General features: G+C 37.7%; 1 protein-coding gene across 4 annotated transcripts in view; it reads right to left on the bottom strand.

The window, feature by feature from the left end:
* Window positions 1–20,638, bottom strand: part of NRG3 (neuregulin 3) — a 1,209,406-nt gene that overhangs the window by 140,723 nt on the left and 1,048,045 nt on the right. For 2 of the 4 annotated variants that reach the window (XM_066349570.1, XM_066349572.1), the window contains exon 4: window positions 3,560–3,586. In XM_066349570.1, coding sequence (XP_066205667.1) covers window positions 3,560–3,586 — 27 coding nt within the window. The remainder of the gene's footprint in view (window positions 1–3,559; window positions 3,587–20,638) is intronic. The other 2 variants (XM_066349571.1, XM_066349573.1) reach the window with 1 other exon arrangement.

The raw sequence follows: 20,638 nt of genomic DNA, 5'->3' as shown, positions 1-20,638 counted from the left end.
TGCCTTGTATATCACTTCAATTATTGCAGCTTTCTTTTGTGTTAGAGCCCTTAGACATAAAGGAATGTGGATTTTATATCTGCATATTCAATGTCATATATCTGGCACATAGTGTAATAAGTATATGTTGATTAAATAATAATAATAAGAGTTCCCTGCCATCAGTAGGAGTTTGTAGGAAGCAATCAGGTTCTGAGTCTGGTCAGTGAAGCTGCACATGGATGTGGCCATTGGGAACACAAAGACTTGGGGAAATGCATCTGAAGGCACATGCATTTCAGATTGTCCCCTGTGACCCATGTTCTAACTCAGGAAAATAAGAAATTAACATTGGCCAAGGCAAGAATAACAAAAGTTGAGAATGAAGGTATTTTCGAGCTCATGAAAACAGAACTGGCACTGATTATTTCTAGCACACCAGTACACCAACATGAATAAATTTAGAGAGACTATGCCTTTATTTCTGCTTCCCAGCTGACTTCATACCTAGAGATGCCTTAATGCTGGAATAATGTTACCTGCAATGGAATAAATTTTACGTATATGAATTTTAAAATCACAAGTTAAATATGAAAATATTTGTTTCCAAAGCAACAAATGGAATTCTGCATATTCACTTAGAGCAACCTGTGGGAGTAAGTAGTGTCTAGAACTAGTGAGATCAGTAAAAACAGTTTACTTATTAATATACTCAATATTACAAATAATTCTTTACTAGCTGCCATTATCCATAAACCTTAAACTCTGACTTGTTGCCCAATGCCTCCCCTCCAAGGCTAACTCTACTGCTGGAGTCAAATATTCACAAACGGAGCACTCATTGCCTATAGGGATTTAGAGATATGCTTTGACTTCAACTTCTGCAAGACAAAGTTATGAACTTTGTTTTGAGTTTCATAAAGATGACCTAAATTATTTTTCTTCTACCAGTATTTAAATTATTTTAAGTAATTTAAGAGGTAGTAATAGACCTCTTTTTTTTTTATTTAACAGAAACAGAGAGAATCAGAGAGAGGGACAGACAGACAGGAAGGGAGAGAGATGAGAAGCATCAATTCTTCGTTGTGGCACCTTAGTTGTTCATTGACTGCTTTCTCATATGTACCTTGACTGGGGGGCTACAGCAGAGCAAGTGGCCCCTTGCTTCAGCCAGTGACCTTGGGCTTTAAGCCAGCAACCTTTGGGCTTGAGCCAGCAACCTTGGGATCATGTCTATAATCCCACGCTCAAGCTAGGAACCCCGTGCTTAAGCTGGTGAGCCCACGCTCAAGCCAGATGATCTCATGCTCAAGCCAACGACCTTGGGGTTTCGAACCTGAGTCCTCCGCATCCCAGTCTGAAGCTCTATTCACTGCACCACCACCTGGTCAGGCAGTAATAAACCTCTTAGTACCTACCTTTGTTCCTTAGGAAAATGTTATATTATAAAGTGCCTATGTCACTGGAGGTTGCCAGAAAAAAGCCCAGTAGGATTGTGACTGGTTGATGACTTTTAACAGTAACACTTGACATTAATGTAGCAATTTCTGTTTACTATAACTACAGACACACCATTTGTGGAATCTGAAGCTACCCTACCCTCACCTACCACTCATGAGGTGCTTCTTGTATCTGCAGTCATTCTACTACATAACAACTGAACTGAAGATACTAATCTCACAGCCATCAGTCACCACAGTCCAATGATGTAAGTTTCTGTATCCACAATGCCCAGTTCCCATGATCTACAAAATGACTTGTTGCTTGGACCTCCATGCTGCTAATCTTCATCATCATTGATAAATGAGGAAAGTAGAAGCCATATGTCTTTCTCAACATACAATTTCTACTCAATTGCATGACCATGACCACGATTTTCTGTAATTCCTGGCCCATACTACTACTACCGTCTTTTCATGACAGTACCTTGTTTGAGTACTCCCATGATGACTACTCTTTGATACCATTGTGATAGCCACCCTTCCTTCATTTCCTTCCACATCTAACATTCCAGAATCCTTTATTAGAACATTATCCTGAATTTTTATTGCCTTTAGGAGTTTTTCTACATCTACCTAGAAAAGTCCCAAACCTTCAGGAATTGAGCTGTCTGCTTCCTCAATAACCTAATACTAAGATAATAGAGCACTAATAAATAATATCACACAATAGGAAGATTCAATTCCAATAGAAATATATAATCAGTAATCTCTAAATAACCCTCAAAACTTCCAGCAAGATACTGACCAACTTGACATCTCTCAGATATAACAAAATCATCCAGAACTCAACATTTCCAAACCTAGTAAACATCTCTTATAAATTTGTTTGTTTCTAAGTATTGTATTTCAGTAGATGTATTTAAATTTACATATGAAAACTATAAGCCCTGCAGTCATCCTAAGAATTTCCACTTTCTAACCTTCAGTATCAATTCCTCTCAAATATCTGTTGATACCATGTTTTAAATATCTATCAATTTTTCCCTATATTTTGTTTGGTATAGGTAAGAAACTTGCATTTTATATTTATTAATATCATTACCTCATTAAGCTTGCTATGCTATACGCTCCAGTAAATCATTTTATTCATTATATTATCTCTAGCATTTTGGATTTTTTTCATTGTGTATAGTGAGCATTTCATAAATATTTACTGAATGAATGGGTAAATAGATACATGAGTCCAAGTAAATTTATAAGTAGTATCACAATAAATACATCATGTGTGATACAAGTGCTCATATCTTTACCATGTAAGAGAAAAATCTGAAGTTTAACAAGTCAATTAAGCTGAGAATTATGAATTTGTAATCAAATTTAGGTCTTCTCCATTTCACTAACTTTAACTCTTAAAAATCTTTCCATTTTAGCACCATGATGCATATTAACTCCATGGAATGCTTTCTTTTTTCATTGTACTTACAATATAGACTCAGAACAGTGTGACCCAATCTTAATGTAATTTTCTACAAATACAGAGAATAATTCCTATGGAAGGCATTTTAATGCTTTTAAAAACATGCCATGCCCTGCAAGTATTTTCAAAAGAAATATTTAATTTGATAAAATGAAAAGTTTATATAGTCCATATTCCAAGTTAAGATTGATACCAAAATTTATCCAAAGTAATCGTCATGCAAAAGAAAAAAGAATTAGCGCAGGAAATAACAAAAAATGGCATTTTTAAAGCATCACAATTATTTTCTATCATTTATTGAGTGTTTTCCATCTTGTAAACTATGAGCTAAGCAATTTATACATGCAGTAAAATAGGAACGATTTTTATTCTGATTTTACAGGTAAGAAAATGGAGAACTATATAGATCATATAATCAATGTCAGAAGCCAAATCTAACTTCTGGATGATTCCAGAGCTGCACTTAACATTTACTTCACTTACCAATAAGTCGTTAAATCTTTGAGACATTACTTAGTGAAAGATCGACAAAAACACATTTCTCACTACTAATTGCATCTGATAATGAAACGTTTCAAGTATAATTCGATGGGAGAACACAATATACATGATCAAATTTAACTTTTGTCACATATGTAAGAAGCAAAGTGTTTCGTCTTACCCATGAATTCAATCCCCAAGTGGTCTGCTACACCGAGTCAGCATGTAAGGAAGGGAAACAGAAAAAGAGAAAATGATTAGAAAAAATTTCACATGTAAATCAACACTTGTAAGACTGCCAATTCAAGGAAAAGAATGTGTCTCAATTTTAACCGTCTCTTTGCTTGGGAAAGACAGTTTATGGATTACAACCATATGGGGTGCTCAGAACACAATGGCATTTCCCCAAAGCCTGGAACTTCAGGAGGAAAACTACTGCCTCAGTTACCAGGTATGCAAAGTGAAAGTTTAAGCCCCAAAGAGAAGGAAATACATGTTCACACACAAAAAAATATCTGCTACTAAAGTTATTTTTAGAACTCTTGATATTTTATGTAGAATAACTACTTGCTCAACACAAACTTCTTGGATCTCTATGCTATGAATAAATTAAGTAAAAAACTTCACCAGGTGCTCATCACTATCACAAAAAAGCAATAGTTTTGGATTTTTTGGTTTTTTACTTGTTAGATGAGAAAGCTACATTTCAGCGAGATTAAAATCTTACATGGGACCTAAAGTATAAGGCAGACCTAGGGCACAAATCTAGTCGACCTGACTCCTAAATCCTATGACTACTAAACTTGACAGTGCTTCCTATCAAAAATCAATGATGATGTGTGCATGTCGAGGAGGACAGCTCAGCGTTCTGACCTGCTCATGTCTGTCTGTGACCAGCAGAGTGACAAACTGGGCCCGCTATGCCTAAGCATTCAACCTTAGAGGTCTATTCAATTAAATGATGCTTTAATTTAATCATTCAATTATTCATTCATTCACATTTAAATTTATTTCATTATTCAATGATGGTTACTGTGCAGCAATGTGTTTCTTAAATGAGAATAAATGAAAAAAGAAAAAGTATTGCTACATTGTATTTGTTTCCAAGACTGATTGCTTAGCCTCCTTTTATGAAATCTGTATTTAGCAAAGAAACTTTCCTTTCAGAGAATATATATTTAGTTATCTTGAAAAGTGCTTTTCCTATTTGTAAATAATTCATTTTTAACTTCATTGTGGTAAAATTATGTATTACATAAAAATTGCCATTTTAACCATTTTCAGTGTAGAATTCATTAATTGAATTCACAATGTATGCAACCATCACCACCATATTTTCAGGACCCTTTTATAACCCCAGAGAGGAACTACACCCACTAAGCAATAATTTCATGTTTCCCCCTCCCTCCATCTCCTGGTAACTTCTAATCTACTTTCTGTTGCTATAAATTTGCATGTGTTTAATTTTTTTTAGTGATTAGGATCTATTTCAATTGAGAATGTCTCATTTTAAGAAAAAGTGTTAAAGACAAAGTATTTTAAAAGTAGATGCATTCCTTTCTTGACATGGCTCTTTTTTTCCCCCTGCTTAATCTATACTGATAGATATTTAACACAATATCATGAAAAGACAAGATTTTTATTCACAGGTAATTCAGAAATTAATGGAAGCCCATGGAGAAAAGGCTCTGGTGATTCTTAGCAATAGTGCTATATTAAAAAACCAGAAAATATATCCTGAATGGAGAGGTCATGACCTATGAACTTGTTTCTGGGATAAAGTTAATGTAGTATGTGAAAAAAATGAAGATTGTAGAAAAGTTGGCAAGATTATATGTGGGTTCGAACATGACTAAGAAGCTTCATTCTTAACTTTTTGAGGAACCACCCTACATTCTTCCGTAATGGTTGTACCAGTTAACATTCCCACCAACAGTGGATGAGGGTTCCTTTTTCTCCACAGCCTCTCCAACACTTGTTATTACCTGTCTTGTTGATAATAACTAATATAACAGGTGTGAGGTGGTATCTCATTGTAGTTTTGATTTACATTTCCCTAAAGCTAATAAAGTTGACCATCTTTTCATATATCTGTTGGCAATTTGTATGTCTTCTTGAGAGCGGTTAGAGTTAGGATTGTTTGTTTGGTGTTGTATGGGTTATTCATATACTTTGGATATTAATCCCTTTCAGAGCTATTCTTTGCAAATATTTCCTCCCATTAGGTTGACTGCTTTTTTGTTTTGTTGACTTTTTTTTCTGTGCAGAAGTTTTTTACTTGATATAGTTCCATTCATTTATTTTTGCCTTTATTTTCCATGCTTTTAGGGTCAAATTCATAAAATCCTCTCTAAGACCAAGGTCTATAAGCTTAGTATCTGTGTTTTCTTATGTAATTTATTGTTTTAACTCTTATATTTACATCTTTAATCCATTTTGAGTTATTTTTCTTTACATGGGGACAAACTATAATTTAGTTTCATTCTTTTGCACATAGCCTTCCAATTTTTTTTTACAGAGACAGAAAGAGAGAGTCAGAGAGAGAGATAAATAGAGAGAGACAGACAGGAATGAAGAGAGATGAGAAGCATCAATTATGTTTTTCGTTGGGACACCTTAGTTGTTCATTGATTGCTTTCTCATATGTGCCTTGACCGTGGGGCTACAGCAGACTGAGTAACCCCTTGCTTGAGCCAGCAACCTTGGGTCCAAGCTGGTGAGCTTTGCTCAAACCAGATGAGCCCGTGCTCTAGCTGGCGACCTCGGGGTCTTGAACCTGGGTCCTCCGCATCCCAGTCCGTCGCTCTATCTACTGTGCCACCACCTGGTCAAGCAGCCTTCCAATTTTTCCAGCACCATTTACTGAAGAGGTTTTCTTTTCTCCATTATGTGCTTTTAGCTCCTTTGTCAAAAATTATTTGCCCATATACATGGGGAGTTATTTCTGAGCTCTTAATTCCAGTCCATTGGTCTATGTGCCTGTTTTTATGCCAGCACCAGGCCATTTTGATTATTGTTGCTCAGTAGGATAATTTGAGTCATGGAATGTGATACTTTTAGCTTCATTCTTTTTTTCTCAGGACTCTAGGTCTTTTGTGGTTTCATAAAAATCTGATAATTTTTTGTTTTATTTCTTTAAAAAATATCATTGAGGTTCTGATGGGGATTGCATTAGATATGCATATTGCTTTGGATAATATGATAATTTTTAACTATTTGATTCTTCCAAACCATAAACATGGAATATCTGTTTCTTTGTGTATTTTTCAATGTCTTTTTAATAATGTTTTGTAAATTTCAGTGTGTAGATTCTTCATATATTTTGTTTATTCTTAGGTATTTTATTCTTTTTGTTGCAAATGCAGAAGGAATTGTTTTATTCCAATTATATTTTCTGAAATTTTGTTGTAAGCATATACAAATGCAATGGATTTTTGTATATTAACTTTGTATCTGGTCTTTCATTCTTCCCACAACCTTGGCTGTTCCACCTCCCTGTGTGATCAGAGGCAGGGAGAATCTGGCTTTGGGAGTTTGGAGACCACACTAAGAAGTGAGTGGTATGTTTGGTTAATTTGAGGGCTATCTTAATATTTTAAAACCACAATTAATCCATGACCAATAGAGAAGACAGACATCAGAATTTGAAAATTATTCAAACACTGAAAGGTATAAGTAGAATTCTTATAAAAAGAAAATATATCTTTTCTTAACATAGCAGAAAAGTTACATTAATTATTAGAGTAGTAATTCTCAGAAATACTATCAAGCCAGGTGGCATTTATATCCTTAGATTCTATAGAATATCATTAATTTTTATAATGATATTCATGGAAACTGAGACAAGGAAACATATAAATAAAAAGTTAGTTCTTATTTAAAATAATTTTCTTTGTCTCTCTCATGTGTACACATACACACACACATAATTCCATTCTTTTATTAAAATGCTAAACACTGTAATATTTACTGCAGGTTTAAAGACACTAATAGACTTCATTTCATATAAAAGGTTCAATAAAAGTCTATGAAGAGGCCCTGGCCGGTTGGCTCAGTGGTACAGCGTCGACCTGGAGTGCAGAAGTCCCGGGTTCGATTCCGGCCAGGGCACACAGGAGAAGCGCCCATCTGCTTCTCCACCCCTCCCCCTCTCCTTCATCTCTGTCTCTCTCTTCCCCTCCCACAGCCGAGGCTCCATTGGAGCAAAGATGGCTCAGGCACTGGGGATGGCTCCTTGGCCTCTGCCCCAGGCGCTAGAATGGCTCTGGTTGCAACAAAGCAACGCCCCGGAGGGACAGAGCATAGCCCCCTGGTGGGCAGAGCCTCGCCCCCTGGTGGGTGTTCCAGGTGGATCCCAGTCGGGCGCATGCGGGAGTCTGTCTGACTGTCTCTCCCTGTTTCCAGCTTCAGAAAAAAAAAAAAAGTCTATGAAGAACACAACAGAAAAGCAATTCATTTTGTCAATTGAGTTACATAGAACCTAAACCACAATATATTTCATAACCCTTTACTGTTTACATCTTAAAGCAAACAGTTTTCCTGGGGTTTTCCAAGCATGCATGAAAAAACCCAAGAGGTTTGTGGTAAGAATTAATCAATTAATCATTCATTTCCTCAGCAAGCCAGGTGTCAAGAGATACACAGATACTAGGGTGGAGAGAAGGTGTAGAACTTAAGCAAACACATTTGATTGTCTTTATGGTACATACAAGAATGTATAATGTCCATCTCTTTCATAGTTTGATTGACTTTTACATGTGAAAATGATAGATTTTTTTGAATATTCACCTTTTGATTATATAATTATGGCTACCATATACTGAGTACATAGGGAAAACTTAAAAGAATAAGAAAGTCATTATTCTCAATTCACAGATGAGGAACAGAGGCAGAGAGAGGTAAAATTTTTCCAAATTTGGGAAATGTGGAGGAAATCATATTACTGGTCAGTGGTAGAAACACAATTGAGCCTAGGCAGCTGGATTCAGCCACTTGTTCTGCTCAGGGTCTCCATGTGCCCTCCCTAGGAAGAAAATCTAATTTTTAAAAAATTATCAGGGAATAAGATGTTCAAGGAGGAGCTCTTTGATCCACTTCAGAGAACAAATTATTTTCAAGTACCTTCAGGCATGCAGAGCTACCACTTACTCACCTGTTCACACCTCGTTTGTTGATGAAGTACCAGATATAAGAGGTAAAAGAGGGGGTTCCTTTCTTGAAGGAACCAAATTGGCAAATCATTATTATTTCTCCACTAATTACTAGGGAGATTTCTTTATGCTAACGTTGGTCCAATTGACGTTATTTTCTTAAACATGCAGCAAGGGATACACAGGCTTGTGTCTGAATGTTTGCCAAACTTTGAAGCCAATAGTTTTACAATTGGCAATATGTTTAACAAATGCCAATGACTCTGCTGTAATCCTGAAACATTCTTTATTAATGTTTTTTTAAAACTGATTTTAGCAAAGAGAGATGAAGTGGGAGAGAGACAGACAGAAACATGTTCTGCTCCTGTATGTGCCCTGACCAGGGATCAAACCGGGAACTTATGTGCTTAGGGACAATGCTCTAACCAACTGAGCTATCCAGCTAGGGCTGAAACAGTCTTAAAATTCATGTTGCAGGCCCTGACTGGTAGGCTCAGAGGTAGAGCATTGGCCTGGGGTGCGAAAGTCCCAGGTTCAATTCCCAGTCAGGGCACAGAGAAGAAGTGACCATCTGTTTCTCCATCACATCCTCCCCTCACCTGCTCTCTCTCTCTCTTTGTCTCCACTCTCCTCATGTAGCCATGGCTCATTCAAGCAAGTTGACCCCAGTGCTGAGGATGGCACTATGGCCTCACCTCAGATGATAAAATAGCTCGGTTGCCGAGCAATGAAGTAACACTCCTAGAAGGGCAAAACACTCCTTGATAAGGGGTTTGCCGGGTGGGATCTGGTTAGGGCAAATGTGGGAGTCTGTATGTCTGCCTCCCTGCCTCTCACTTAATAAATAATAATAATAATAATAATAATAATATCCATGTTGTAGGTAGGTGACCTCAATTTTATGTTCTGTATTTAATGTTCTATAAAGTCAAAAACTCCTGGAAGTTCAAGGCTGACATATTTTCCAAGTGGCCATGAGTCCTTGTATATGAGTGATTCCAAGTCTCTTGTTTATAGGTAAGACAGACAATCAGGGGCAACCAACTGTCTCTTCAATGTGGGCAGGGTGAAGAAGAGCAAGCCAAAATCATCCTTGACTTGATGCCCATCTCAGGGCAAAAAGAGACAAGTTGTTACCCAACCAGTGATGAAGAACTCACTGTAATGAGTACTACATGAATGTGAGTTTCAGTGCCATTCCTGTGTTAAAATGTAACTGAATAAGGCGATTCTATCATAAAATAGTATGAAATGTGGTTATTTAAATCCTTGTTCCGTGGGATATGGAAGAACATGTTACATAAAAATGTTCTGTGCTTTAAAAATTTAGAATACTGGCTTGAAGTTCAAAAGGCTTGTCCTCCCCAAGAACTTCCAAAGGCCTTCCTGTGGGTGCCAAGACTTGCAGGAAGGAGGTTCAGTAGGCATATTACCCACATGGATGCAAACAACCACCTTGTTATGAAGTCCCTTGTGGAACTAGTGGTCTGTGGTACCCACACTTTGAAATGATGTGTCACGTAAGGGTAGAGGAAGCCAGATACTCAACCATAAAATGAGTTAGCTAGAAATGTTTTATCTTTATAACTGAACTGAAATATGCTCCACTATAGAGTCTACCCAAAGTCCCTCAAGTGATTTTCAATGATGACACTTTTGGAAGAAGTAGTCTATCTCAACAGAGAAGACTAAATAGGACTTATGAAGATGGTAAACTGATTCTTGAGTGTTTGCTGACCCCTAACACCTGAGCTCATTATTCCTTACTTGTTTCTAGAATTACTGTAAACAGGTACGTTTGTCTCATGCTTCAACAGTGAGTTGTACATTCGGCTTGCTACCAGATAACATCCTGGATCCTGGACAAAGTGATGAGATTCACGTATCAAGGCACCATCATGTCTATCCCAGTTTACTATAACAAACCAGGTAAACTAGGAAAGGTTTGTACAGTCTAAGCTTTCTGACAGGAGGGGAGCAATGGCTGAGGGTAGATCTGGCTGTGGTTACTGAAGAAAGCTTCAGTCTGGAAGAAATACATGGATCTACAGAATATATACCTGTCCAAAAGGTTAAGGGTCAAAGGATGGGGGACTAGGGTTCACCACAGGCTACCCTGTGTCACTGGTGGGGGTGGGAGGATGTGGCAACTGGGAACAGAGTAGCAGCCAGACCTGAATCTCTCAGGCCTTCAGACCCACAACAAAGAGGACAGGAGAGCTGGCACAAGAGTGAGTGTGGGGGGCAGGCAGGAGAGTCCCTTTCTAGGTACTGTGTCTGATTCTATAATGTAATCCTACAAGGAGAGATGTATTATCAGAGATAATACTTAGTGTAAGCGTTAGAATATGAATGCAGGTTACATTTTAAACTCAATGCTCCCCCCACTAAAATATGTTGCCTCATTAAATATCTGATTTCATTTTTATCAGCATAATACATTTGATTTTAAAATTTATACATGTTCATGAGTAAAATTTGAAAAGTGAAGAACTGATACCTTTCTTATTACTTCCTACAAGTATACCTGTTAATTATTTGTTTAAGTTCTTTTAGCCATCTCTTTTCACATATAAAAAAAAATTTAAAGTAAATTTTACACAAAATCAACCTGCATCATGTGCCCACGTCATCTGTGGCCATTTCAGCTCTGTAGTTCCAAACTCCTTCTCTCATCCATCACAGCAGGCCTGACAGTTTTTATACTGCTGAGGGTTAGCCCTGACATCATTACTGTGGCCAGTGTCACACCAGACAGGTCATCAATCACGGAGACGCAAAACCACTTTTCCAAAGCACAAAACCCCACTCTCCCATTCGTGGGCTTTGTTATGAAACCTGGCCTCTCTGTTTTCCTTCCCAAAAGCTCTGTTACTGTTTTATGTTGCACAGACACCTCTGCTTCACATTTTGCTCTCATCCTCTAAATAAGAATACTCATTTGCATCAGAGGAGAAGTAGGAAACCTTGGAGACTGTGCCACACGTTTGTGCAGTGCACACTCAAAATAGGTTTTGCTTTGTAAAATGAAAGAGCAAAACAAGGTCACAACTGAGGTTTATGAGCAACTATTCGTTTAGGTGGCTCTTCAAAAAGATATCTTGCCTAAATGACTTGTAGAATTTTCCAGTGAAAACATCTTGGAACATTAGACCTAACTCCAATTCCATGTTCACAATGATTGATTGAAGAATTAAATAAGAATTCCTATGTCATAAAAGAACTCTTCATTCAAAAAATATATGGCATTTTTGGTTATATAATTAATGATAGTCAATATAGGGGTTCCTACTCTTGACACACACAATAATTCTCAGCACCTTTTCATATTTTCTTGACTTTCTCCAATTTTCATATTTTCTCAATGAGCACTTCTACCTACTTTATTTCATATAATTTTAAAATTAGCCCATAGAGTAGTGTTCCTGAGCCACATGTAATAGCTAAAGAAAATAAGCTTCTGGGGAAAACTACATGCTTAGGGTGGAAAAGTGTCTTAAATCCCAGGAGTGAAAGGATAGTTGTTACATTTGCTCACTAATTCATCATTCTAGCATATTACCGAGTCTGACATTTTGTTGGTGGTCAATAAATATTTACTGAATAAATAAAATGTTGTCTGGTCAGCCCCTTTGCTCACTGCATGTGATAACTATTTCCTCTCAAAGCATATTCTGCCTGTTTTCTGTCACGTCAGTTTTTGAGGATTTCAAGGAGAATACCACCCACAATGACAACTTTTTTGATATTTAAAACACAACATCTAGGCCCTGACTGGTTGGCTCAGCAGTCAAGTATCAGCCCTGTGTGTAAAAGTCCTGGGTTTGATTCCTGGAGAGGGCACACAAAAGAAGCAACCATCTGCTTTTCCACCCATCCCTCTTCCTCTTTCTTTCCCTCTCTCTCTCCTCCATTCCCACAGCCAAGGTTGAAATGGTTCAAGTAATTTGGCCTTGGGTGCTGAGAATGGCTCCATGGCCTCGCCTCAGGTGCTGACATAGCTCAGTTGCCAAGAAACAGAACAATGGTCGAGATGGGCAGAGCATCGCCCTGTAGGGGACTTGTTGAGTGGAGCCTGGTTGTGATACATATGGAAGTCTATCTCTCTGCCTCCCTGCTTCCCCACCTCTCACTTAATAAAAATTAATTAATTAATTAAAATAAAAAAAACAACATTGACAAATGTTTCTAGAAAACTCTCCCAAGTCAAAGTACATTTATTTATTTATTTATATATTTTGACAGAGAGAGTCAGAGAGAGGAACCAATAGGGACAGATAAACAGGAAAGGAGAGTGATGAGAACCATCCCTTCTTCCTTGCGGCTCCTTAGTTGTTCAGTGATTTTTTTTCTCATATTTTCCTTGACCAGTGGGCTATAGCAGAGTGAGTGACTCCTTGCTCAACCCAGCAAACTTGGGCTTCAAGCCAGTGACCTGTGGGCTCAAGCCAGCTACGCCATGCTAAACCTGGTGAGCCCATACTCAAGCCAGATGAGCCCACACTCAAGCCAGTGAACTCACAGTTTCAAACCTGGACCCAGTCTGATGCTCTATCCACTGCACCACTGCCTGGTCAGGCTCAACTCAAAGTATATTTAATTGTCAATTATATAAGTCTACAATTCTGTAGTTCAGAATCACCAGATTAATATCTAAAAAAGTCTACTGTATGCATTGCTTTGTTACATGATTTCTGTACATAATTTAAGATTCTCGTGAACAAGTTGTAAACTATAAGGAAAAACATTAAGTGATCCATGGCAATTAAAATATTATAATTTAGGAAGAACTGCAGATGACAGCAGAGTAGGTAGATGCACAGACTCCCAGCTCACACCACCGAACAAGATTACAAACTAATTTATGAACAATCAGCATGAAAAACCAAATCTGAATGACAAGAACAGCTCTCAAAAATCATGGAGCAGAGAAGAAGCCACAACAAACCTGGTAGAGAGCGCCTGAATCTCTCCTGCTTACAGGAATAGAGGGAGGGGGGATGAGGCTGAGAGCCCAGAAGGGATCTCACCCCAAGGAAAAGAGCAGTAAATACTGCTCACAGCATCTTGCCTGGCAACCAGGGGATGAGGTGTGTTGATAGGGCCAGCTTGTCTTTCAAAAAGAAAGGGGAGAAAGAGAGACAGATGGTGAGGGGCAGAGGAATGCAGGGGATGACCTGAAAAGCTGACTTATCCAGGGTTGGAGGGGGCCATAGCTGGGGGAGGGGCTGATCTTTCCACAAAACAAAAGTCAAAGTGCTTTCAGGGCACAGATCTCCAGAAATATCTCCACCTCCAATCAGGGCAACAAGACACAGCTGAAAACAAGAAGAGAGAAGGAAAGGCAGTAACTCAGGTCTCCATGGAGATCTGAGATACACCTCCCCCTACTGAAGCTGAGAAAGCAACCTGCCCCCAGAGAGATTAACCGGCAGAAGAGGACTTCAGAGTCTCAGGTTACACCCACTGTATTCCTGGATAGAGTTTCAAATAAGCCCCTGCTGAGATCAGCAAACAAGACAAACACCTGTTAAGAAAACAAACAAATCAAGACTTCAAAGCGGCCCAAATCTGAAAGTGGATTACAAATAATAGCTGATGCCAACCCAAGAAGACCTAGAAATAACACGATTGAAAACTGGTGGCAGACAACACCAAGGCTAGACTCAACCAGCTCTACAAACAAAACACACAAACACACAGATAAAATGAGAAGACAGAGAAGTGCAATCCAAATAAAACCACAAGAGAAACATCCAGGAAATGAACTGAGTGATAGGAAAATAACCAAACTTCCGGATGCAGAGTTCAAAATAATGATTGTAAGGATGCTTAGGGATCTTAGAACAACAACAGATGGTGATTACAAACACCTAAATAAAGAAATAGTAAGTATAAAACAGAATATTGAAATATTAAGAAAGAATCAGTCAGAGATGACAAATACAATATTGGAAATGAAGACCACAATGGAAGGAATTAAAAACAGGATGAATAGAGCTGAGGATCAAATCAGCAAGTTGGAGGACAACTGGAATGAAGGCATGAAAGCAGAGAAGAAAAAAGAAAAGACAATCAAAAAGTCTGAGGAAACTCTTAGAGAGCTATGTGACAACATAAAGAGAAATAACATCAGCATCATAGGGGTTCTTGAAGAAGAAGAGAAAACAAGGGATAGAGACTTTGTTCAATCATATCATAGCTGAAAACTTCCCTAAATTAGTGCAGGAGAAACTCTCACAAGTTCAAAAAGCACAGAGAACTCCATTAAAGAGAAATCCAAAAAAAACCTACACCAAGACACATCATAATTAAAATACCGAAGCTAAGTGATAAAGAGAAAATATTAAAAGCTGCTAGAGAAAAAAAGGCTATGACCTACAAAGGAACCCCCATAAGGATGACATCAGAATACTCAACAGAAACACTTGAGGCCAGAAGGGAATGGCAAGAAATATTCAAAGTAATGCAGAACAAGAACCTACAACCAAGACTACTTTATCCAGCAAGGCTATAATTTAAAATTGAAGAAGAAACAAAAAGCTTCCCAGACAAAAAGAAACTCAAGGAATTCATTACAACCAAACCAATGCTGCAGGAAAAGTTAAGGGGCCTGGTGTAAACAGATCAAAGTGGGAAAAAAATAGAGCAAAAGAGGAATACAGCTTTAAAGAATAAAATCACAATAAACAACTACATATCAATAATAACCTTAAATGTAAATGAGTTAAATGATCCAATCAAAAGACATAGGGTAGGCACTGGCCGGTTGGCTCAGTGGTAGAGTGTCGGCCTGGCATGCAGAAGTCCCGGGTTTGATTCCCAGCCAGGGCACACAGGAGAAGCACCCATCTGCTTCTCCACCCCTCCCCCTCTCCTTTCTCTCTGTCTCTCTCTTCCCCTCCCATAGCCGAGGCTCCATTGGAGCAAAGATGGCCCGGGCGCTGGGGATGGCTCCTGGGCCTCTGCCCCAGGCGCTAGAGTGGCTCTGGTCGCAACAGAGTGACACCCTGGAGGGGCAGAGCATCGCCCCCTGGTGGGCAGAGCATAGCCCCTGGTGGGCATGCTGGGTGGATCCCAGTCCGGCGCATGCGGGAGTCTGTCTGACTGTCTCTCCCCGTTTCCAGCTTCAGAAAAATACAAAAAAAAACAAAAAAGACATAGAGTAGCTGCATGGATAAGAAAACTAAACCCGTACATATGCTGTCTATAAGAGACACACCTTAAAACAAAAGATGCACATAGACTGAAGGTAAAAGGATGGAAAAAATATTTCATGCAAATGGAAATGAAAAAAAAGCTGGGGTAGCAATACTTATATCACACAAAAGGGACTTTAAAACAAAGAATATAGTAAGAGATAAAGAAGGTCACTACATAATGATAAAGAGAGCAATCCAACAGGAAGATATAACTATTATAAATATCTATGCACCTAATATAGAAGCACTTAAATATATAAAGCAGACTTTGATGGATATAAAGGGGGAGATCAACAGCAATACTATAATAGTAGGGGATTTTAATACCCCACTAACATCACTGGATAGATCCTCAAGAAAGAAAATTAACAAAGAAACAGCAGACTTAAAGGACACACTAGATCAACTCGATTTAATAAATATCTTCAGAACCTTTCACCCTAAAGCAGCAGAATATTTATTCTTTTCAAGTGTTCATGGTACATTCTCTAGGATAGACCACATATTATGGCACAAAAGTGTTCTCAACAAATTTAAGAAGATTGAAATCATATCAAGCACTTTCTCTGATCACAATGGCATGAAACTAGAAATCAACAACAACAGAACAGCTCAAAAATTCTCAACCACGTGGAAACTAAATAATAGGTTGTTAAATAATGAATGGATTAAGAATGAGATCAAAGAAGAAATAAAAAAATTTCTAAAAGCTAATGATAATAAGCATACAACAACTCTAAATTTATGGGACACAGCAAAAGCAGTACTGAGAGGGAAGTTCATAGCACTACAAGCACACTTTAAGAAGTTAGAAAAAGCTCAAATAAACAACTTAACCTTGCATCTAAAAGAACTAGAAAAATAATAGCAAGTAAAGCCCAAATGTAGTAGAAGGAAGGAAATAATAAAGATCAGAGCAGATATAGATGATATAGAGGCTAAAGAAACAATACTGAGAATCAATGAAACTAGGAGCTGGTTCTTTGAAAAAGTAAAGAAGATCGATGAACCTTTAACTATACTCATCAAGGAAAAGAGAGAGAAGACTCAAATAAATAAAATTAGAAATGAGAGTGGACAAATAACAATTGACACAACAGAAATACAAAATAGTGTAAGAAAATACTATGAAGACAAGAAACAAGACAATCTAGATCCAATGGACAAATTCCTCAAAACTTACAATCTTCCAAAAATCAATCTGGAAGAATCAGAAAACCTAAATAGACTGATTACACCAAATGAGATCAAAACAGTTATCAAAAAACTCCCAACAAAGAAAAGTCCTGGGCCAGATAGCTTCACAAGTGAATTCTATCAAATATTCAAAGAAGAACTAACTCCAATCCTTCTCAAGCTATTTCAAAAAATTCAAGAGGAAGGAAGACTTCCAAACTCCTTTTATGAGGCAAGCATAATTCTGATTCCAAAATCAGGCAGAGATAACACAAAGAAAGAAAAATAATAGGCCAATATCCCTGATGAATCTAGATGCTAAAATCCTTAACAAAATATTAGCAAACGGGATCCAACAATATATGAAAAAAATCATACACTATGGTCAAGTGGGATTTATTGTGGGGAGGCAAGTCTGGTACAATATTCACAAATCAATCAATGTGATTCATCACATAAACAAAAGGAAGGAGAAAAACCACATGATAATTTCCATAGATGCAGAAAAAGCATTTGATAAAATCCAGCACCCATTCATGATCAAAACTCTCAGTAAAGTGGGAATACAGGGAACATACCTCAACATGATAAAGGCCATGTATGAGAAACCCACAGCCAACATCATAAACAATGGGCAAAAAAAAAAAGCAATCCCCTTAAGATCAGAAAAGAGGCAGGGGTGCCCCCTTTGACCACTCTTATTCAACATAGTCCTGGAAGTCCTAGCCACAGCAATCAGACAAGTAGAAGAAATAAAAGGCATTCAAGTTAGAAAAGAAGAAGTAAATCTATCATTATTTGCAGATGATATGATATTGAATACAGAAAACCCTAAAGTCTCAGTCAAAAAACTACTGGACTTGATAAATGAATTCAGCAAAGTGGCAGGATATAAAATTTATACTCAGATATCAGAGGCATTTTTATACACACACAATGAACAGTCAGAAAAAGAAATTAAGGAAATAATGCCCTTCACTATTACAACCAAAAAAATAAAGTACCTAGGAGTACATTTAACCAAGGAGACTAAAGACATGTACTCGGAAAATTATAAAACATTGATAAAAGAAATCAAGGAAGATACAAACAAGTGGAAGCATATACCGTGCTCATGGTTAGGAAGAATAAACATCATTAAAATGTCTATATTACCCAAAGCAAGTTATAAATTCAATGCAATAGCAATTAAAATACCAATGACATACTTTAAAGATATAGATCACATATTCCCAAAATTTATATGGAACCCAAAGAGAACACAAATAGCCTCAGGAATCTTAAAAATAAAAGAATAAAGTGGGAGGTATCACATTTCCTGATATCAAGTTATACTACAAGGCTATTGTACTCAAAACAGCCAGGTACTGGCGTAAGAACAGGCATATAGATCAATGGAACAGAACAGAGAACCCCCAAATAAACCCACAGTTCTATGGACAACTAATATTTGATAAAGGAGGTAAGGGCATACAATGGAGTAAAGACAGCCTCTTTAATAAATGGTGTTGGGAAAATTGGACAGCTACCTGCAAAAAAATGAAACTAGACCACCAACTTACACCATTCACAAAAATAAACTCAAAATGGATAAAAGACTTAAATGTAAGCCATGAAACCATAAGCATCTTAGAAGAAAACATAGGCAGTAAGCTCTCCGACATCTCTCGCAGTAATATATTTACTGACTTATCTCCATGGGCAAGTTAAATAAAATACAGGATAAACAAATGGGACTATATCAAACTAAAAAGCTTTTGCACAGCCAAAGACAACAAGAACAGAATAAAAAGACAAACTACACAATGGGAGAACATATTTGACAGTACATCTGATAAGAGGTTAATAACCAAAATTTATAAAGAACTTGTAAATCTCAACACTAGAAAGACAAACAATCCAACCAAACAATGGGCAAAAGAAATGAAGAGACACTTCTCCAAAGAGGACACACAGATGGCCAATAGGCATATGAAAAAATGCATAACATCACTAATCATTAGAGAAATGCAAATTAAAACTACAATGAGGTATCACCTCACACAGGTCAGAATGGCGTTCATCAACAATACAACACAGAATAAGTGCTGGAGAGGATGTGGAGAAAAGGGAACCCTCCTGCACTGCTGGTGGGAATGCAGACTGGTGCAACCAACTGTGGAGAACAGTATGGAGATTCCTCAAAAAATTGAAAATCGAACTGCCATTTGACCCAGCTATCCCACTTTTAGGAATATACCCCAAGAACACCATAGAACTGTTCCAGATGGAGAAATACACCCCCATGTTTATGGCAGCATTGTTCACAATAGCGAAGATCTGGAAACAGCCCAAGTGTCCATCAGAGGACAAGTGGATTAAAAAGCTTTGGTTCATATATTCTTTGGAATACTACTCAGCCATAAGAAATGATAACATCGGGTCATTTACAATAATATGGATGGATCTTGATAACATTATACGGAGTGAAATAATTAAATTAGAAAAACTAAGAAGTATATAAACCCATACATAGATGGGACATAAAAATGAGACTCAGAGACATGGACAAGAATGTGGTGGTAACAGGGATTGGGGAGGGGACGAGGAAGGAGAGAGAGTTTGTGGGGGGAATGGAGGGGCACAAAGAAAACCAGATAGAAGGTGACGGAAGACAGTTTGACTTTGGTTGATGGGTATGCAACATAATCAAATGTCAAAATAATCTGGAGATGTTTTCTCAGAACATATGTACCCTGATTTATCAATGTCACTGCATTAAAATTAATAAAAATAAATAAAAAATATTATAATTTATATTCTGTATCAGTATTTACTCCTTAGGAGTTACAAACCATTTAATCAATCTTTAAAATAGCTGTTTGAAAACTTCTACTGATTCTAACTCTTAAACTTCAATCTCATTTAGTGTCAGTTAGACATATAGAAGAGATTATGGTTAATAGACACAAGAATTATAATAAAATAAGGAAATTCTTCTCATAAAAATTCCCAAAACAAAACAGCCCTGGCCGGTTGGCTCAGTGGTAGAGTGTCAGCCTGGTGTGCGGGGGACCCGCGTTCGATTCCCGGCCAGGGCACATAGGAGAAGCGCCCACCTGCTTCTCCACCCCCTCCCCCTCCTTCCTCTCTGTCTCTCTCTTTCCCTCCTGCAGCCAAGGCTCCATTGGAGCAAAGATTGCCCGGGCATTGGGGATGGCTCCTTGGCCTCTGCCCCAGGCGCTAGAGTGGCTCTGGTCGCGGCAAAGCGACGTCCCGGAGGGGCAGAGCATCGCCCCCTGGTGGGCAGAGCATCGCCCCATGGTGGGCGTGCCGAGTGGATCCTGGTTGGGCGCATGCGGGAGTCTGTCTGACTGTCTCTCCCCATTTCCAGCTTCAGAAAAATACAAAAAAAAAAAAAATAATCCCCAAAACAAAAGAAAGAAAGAAGAGAAAGAAATATATGGTAATCAACACTATATATATTTGTAGTTGCTCATTAATTAATTAAAGCTTTTTTAACAAATTATTTTAATACTGTACTTTTAATCATACTACTAAATTCAAAATCACAATGTCTTTGTAATGAAAACTAATTCAGAAGATGATGGACAGATTTTAAGAAAAATACTGTGAACTATACTCCACTAAATGAAAAACAAAGACAACTATAAATGAGAAACAAAGACAACTAACTCCCACCTCCCAAAAGATATTGTAGCTTTGGTAACATTGAGATCTCCCCAAAAGAAA

Source organism: Saccopteryx leptura, chromosome 9 (assembly GCF_036850995.1).
Source record: "Saccopteryx leptura isolate mSacLep1 chromosome 9, mSacLep1_pri_phased_curated, whole genome shotgun sequence".
Taxonomy (NCBI): Eukaryota; Metazoa; Chordata; class Mammalia; order Chiroptera; family Emballonuridae; genus Saccopteryx; species Saccopteryx leptura.
The sequence above is the reverse complement of the archived record's forward strand: the minus strand, read 5'-3'. Positions and strand labels throughout refer to the sequence as shown.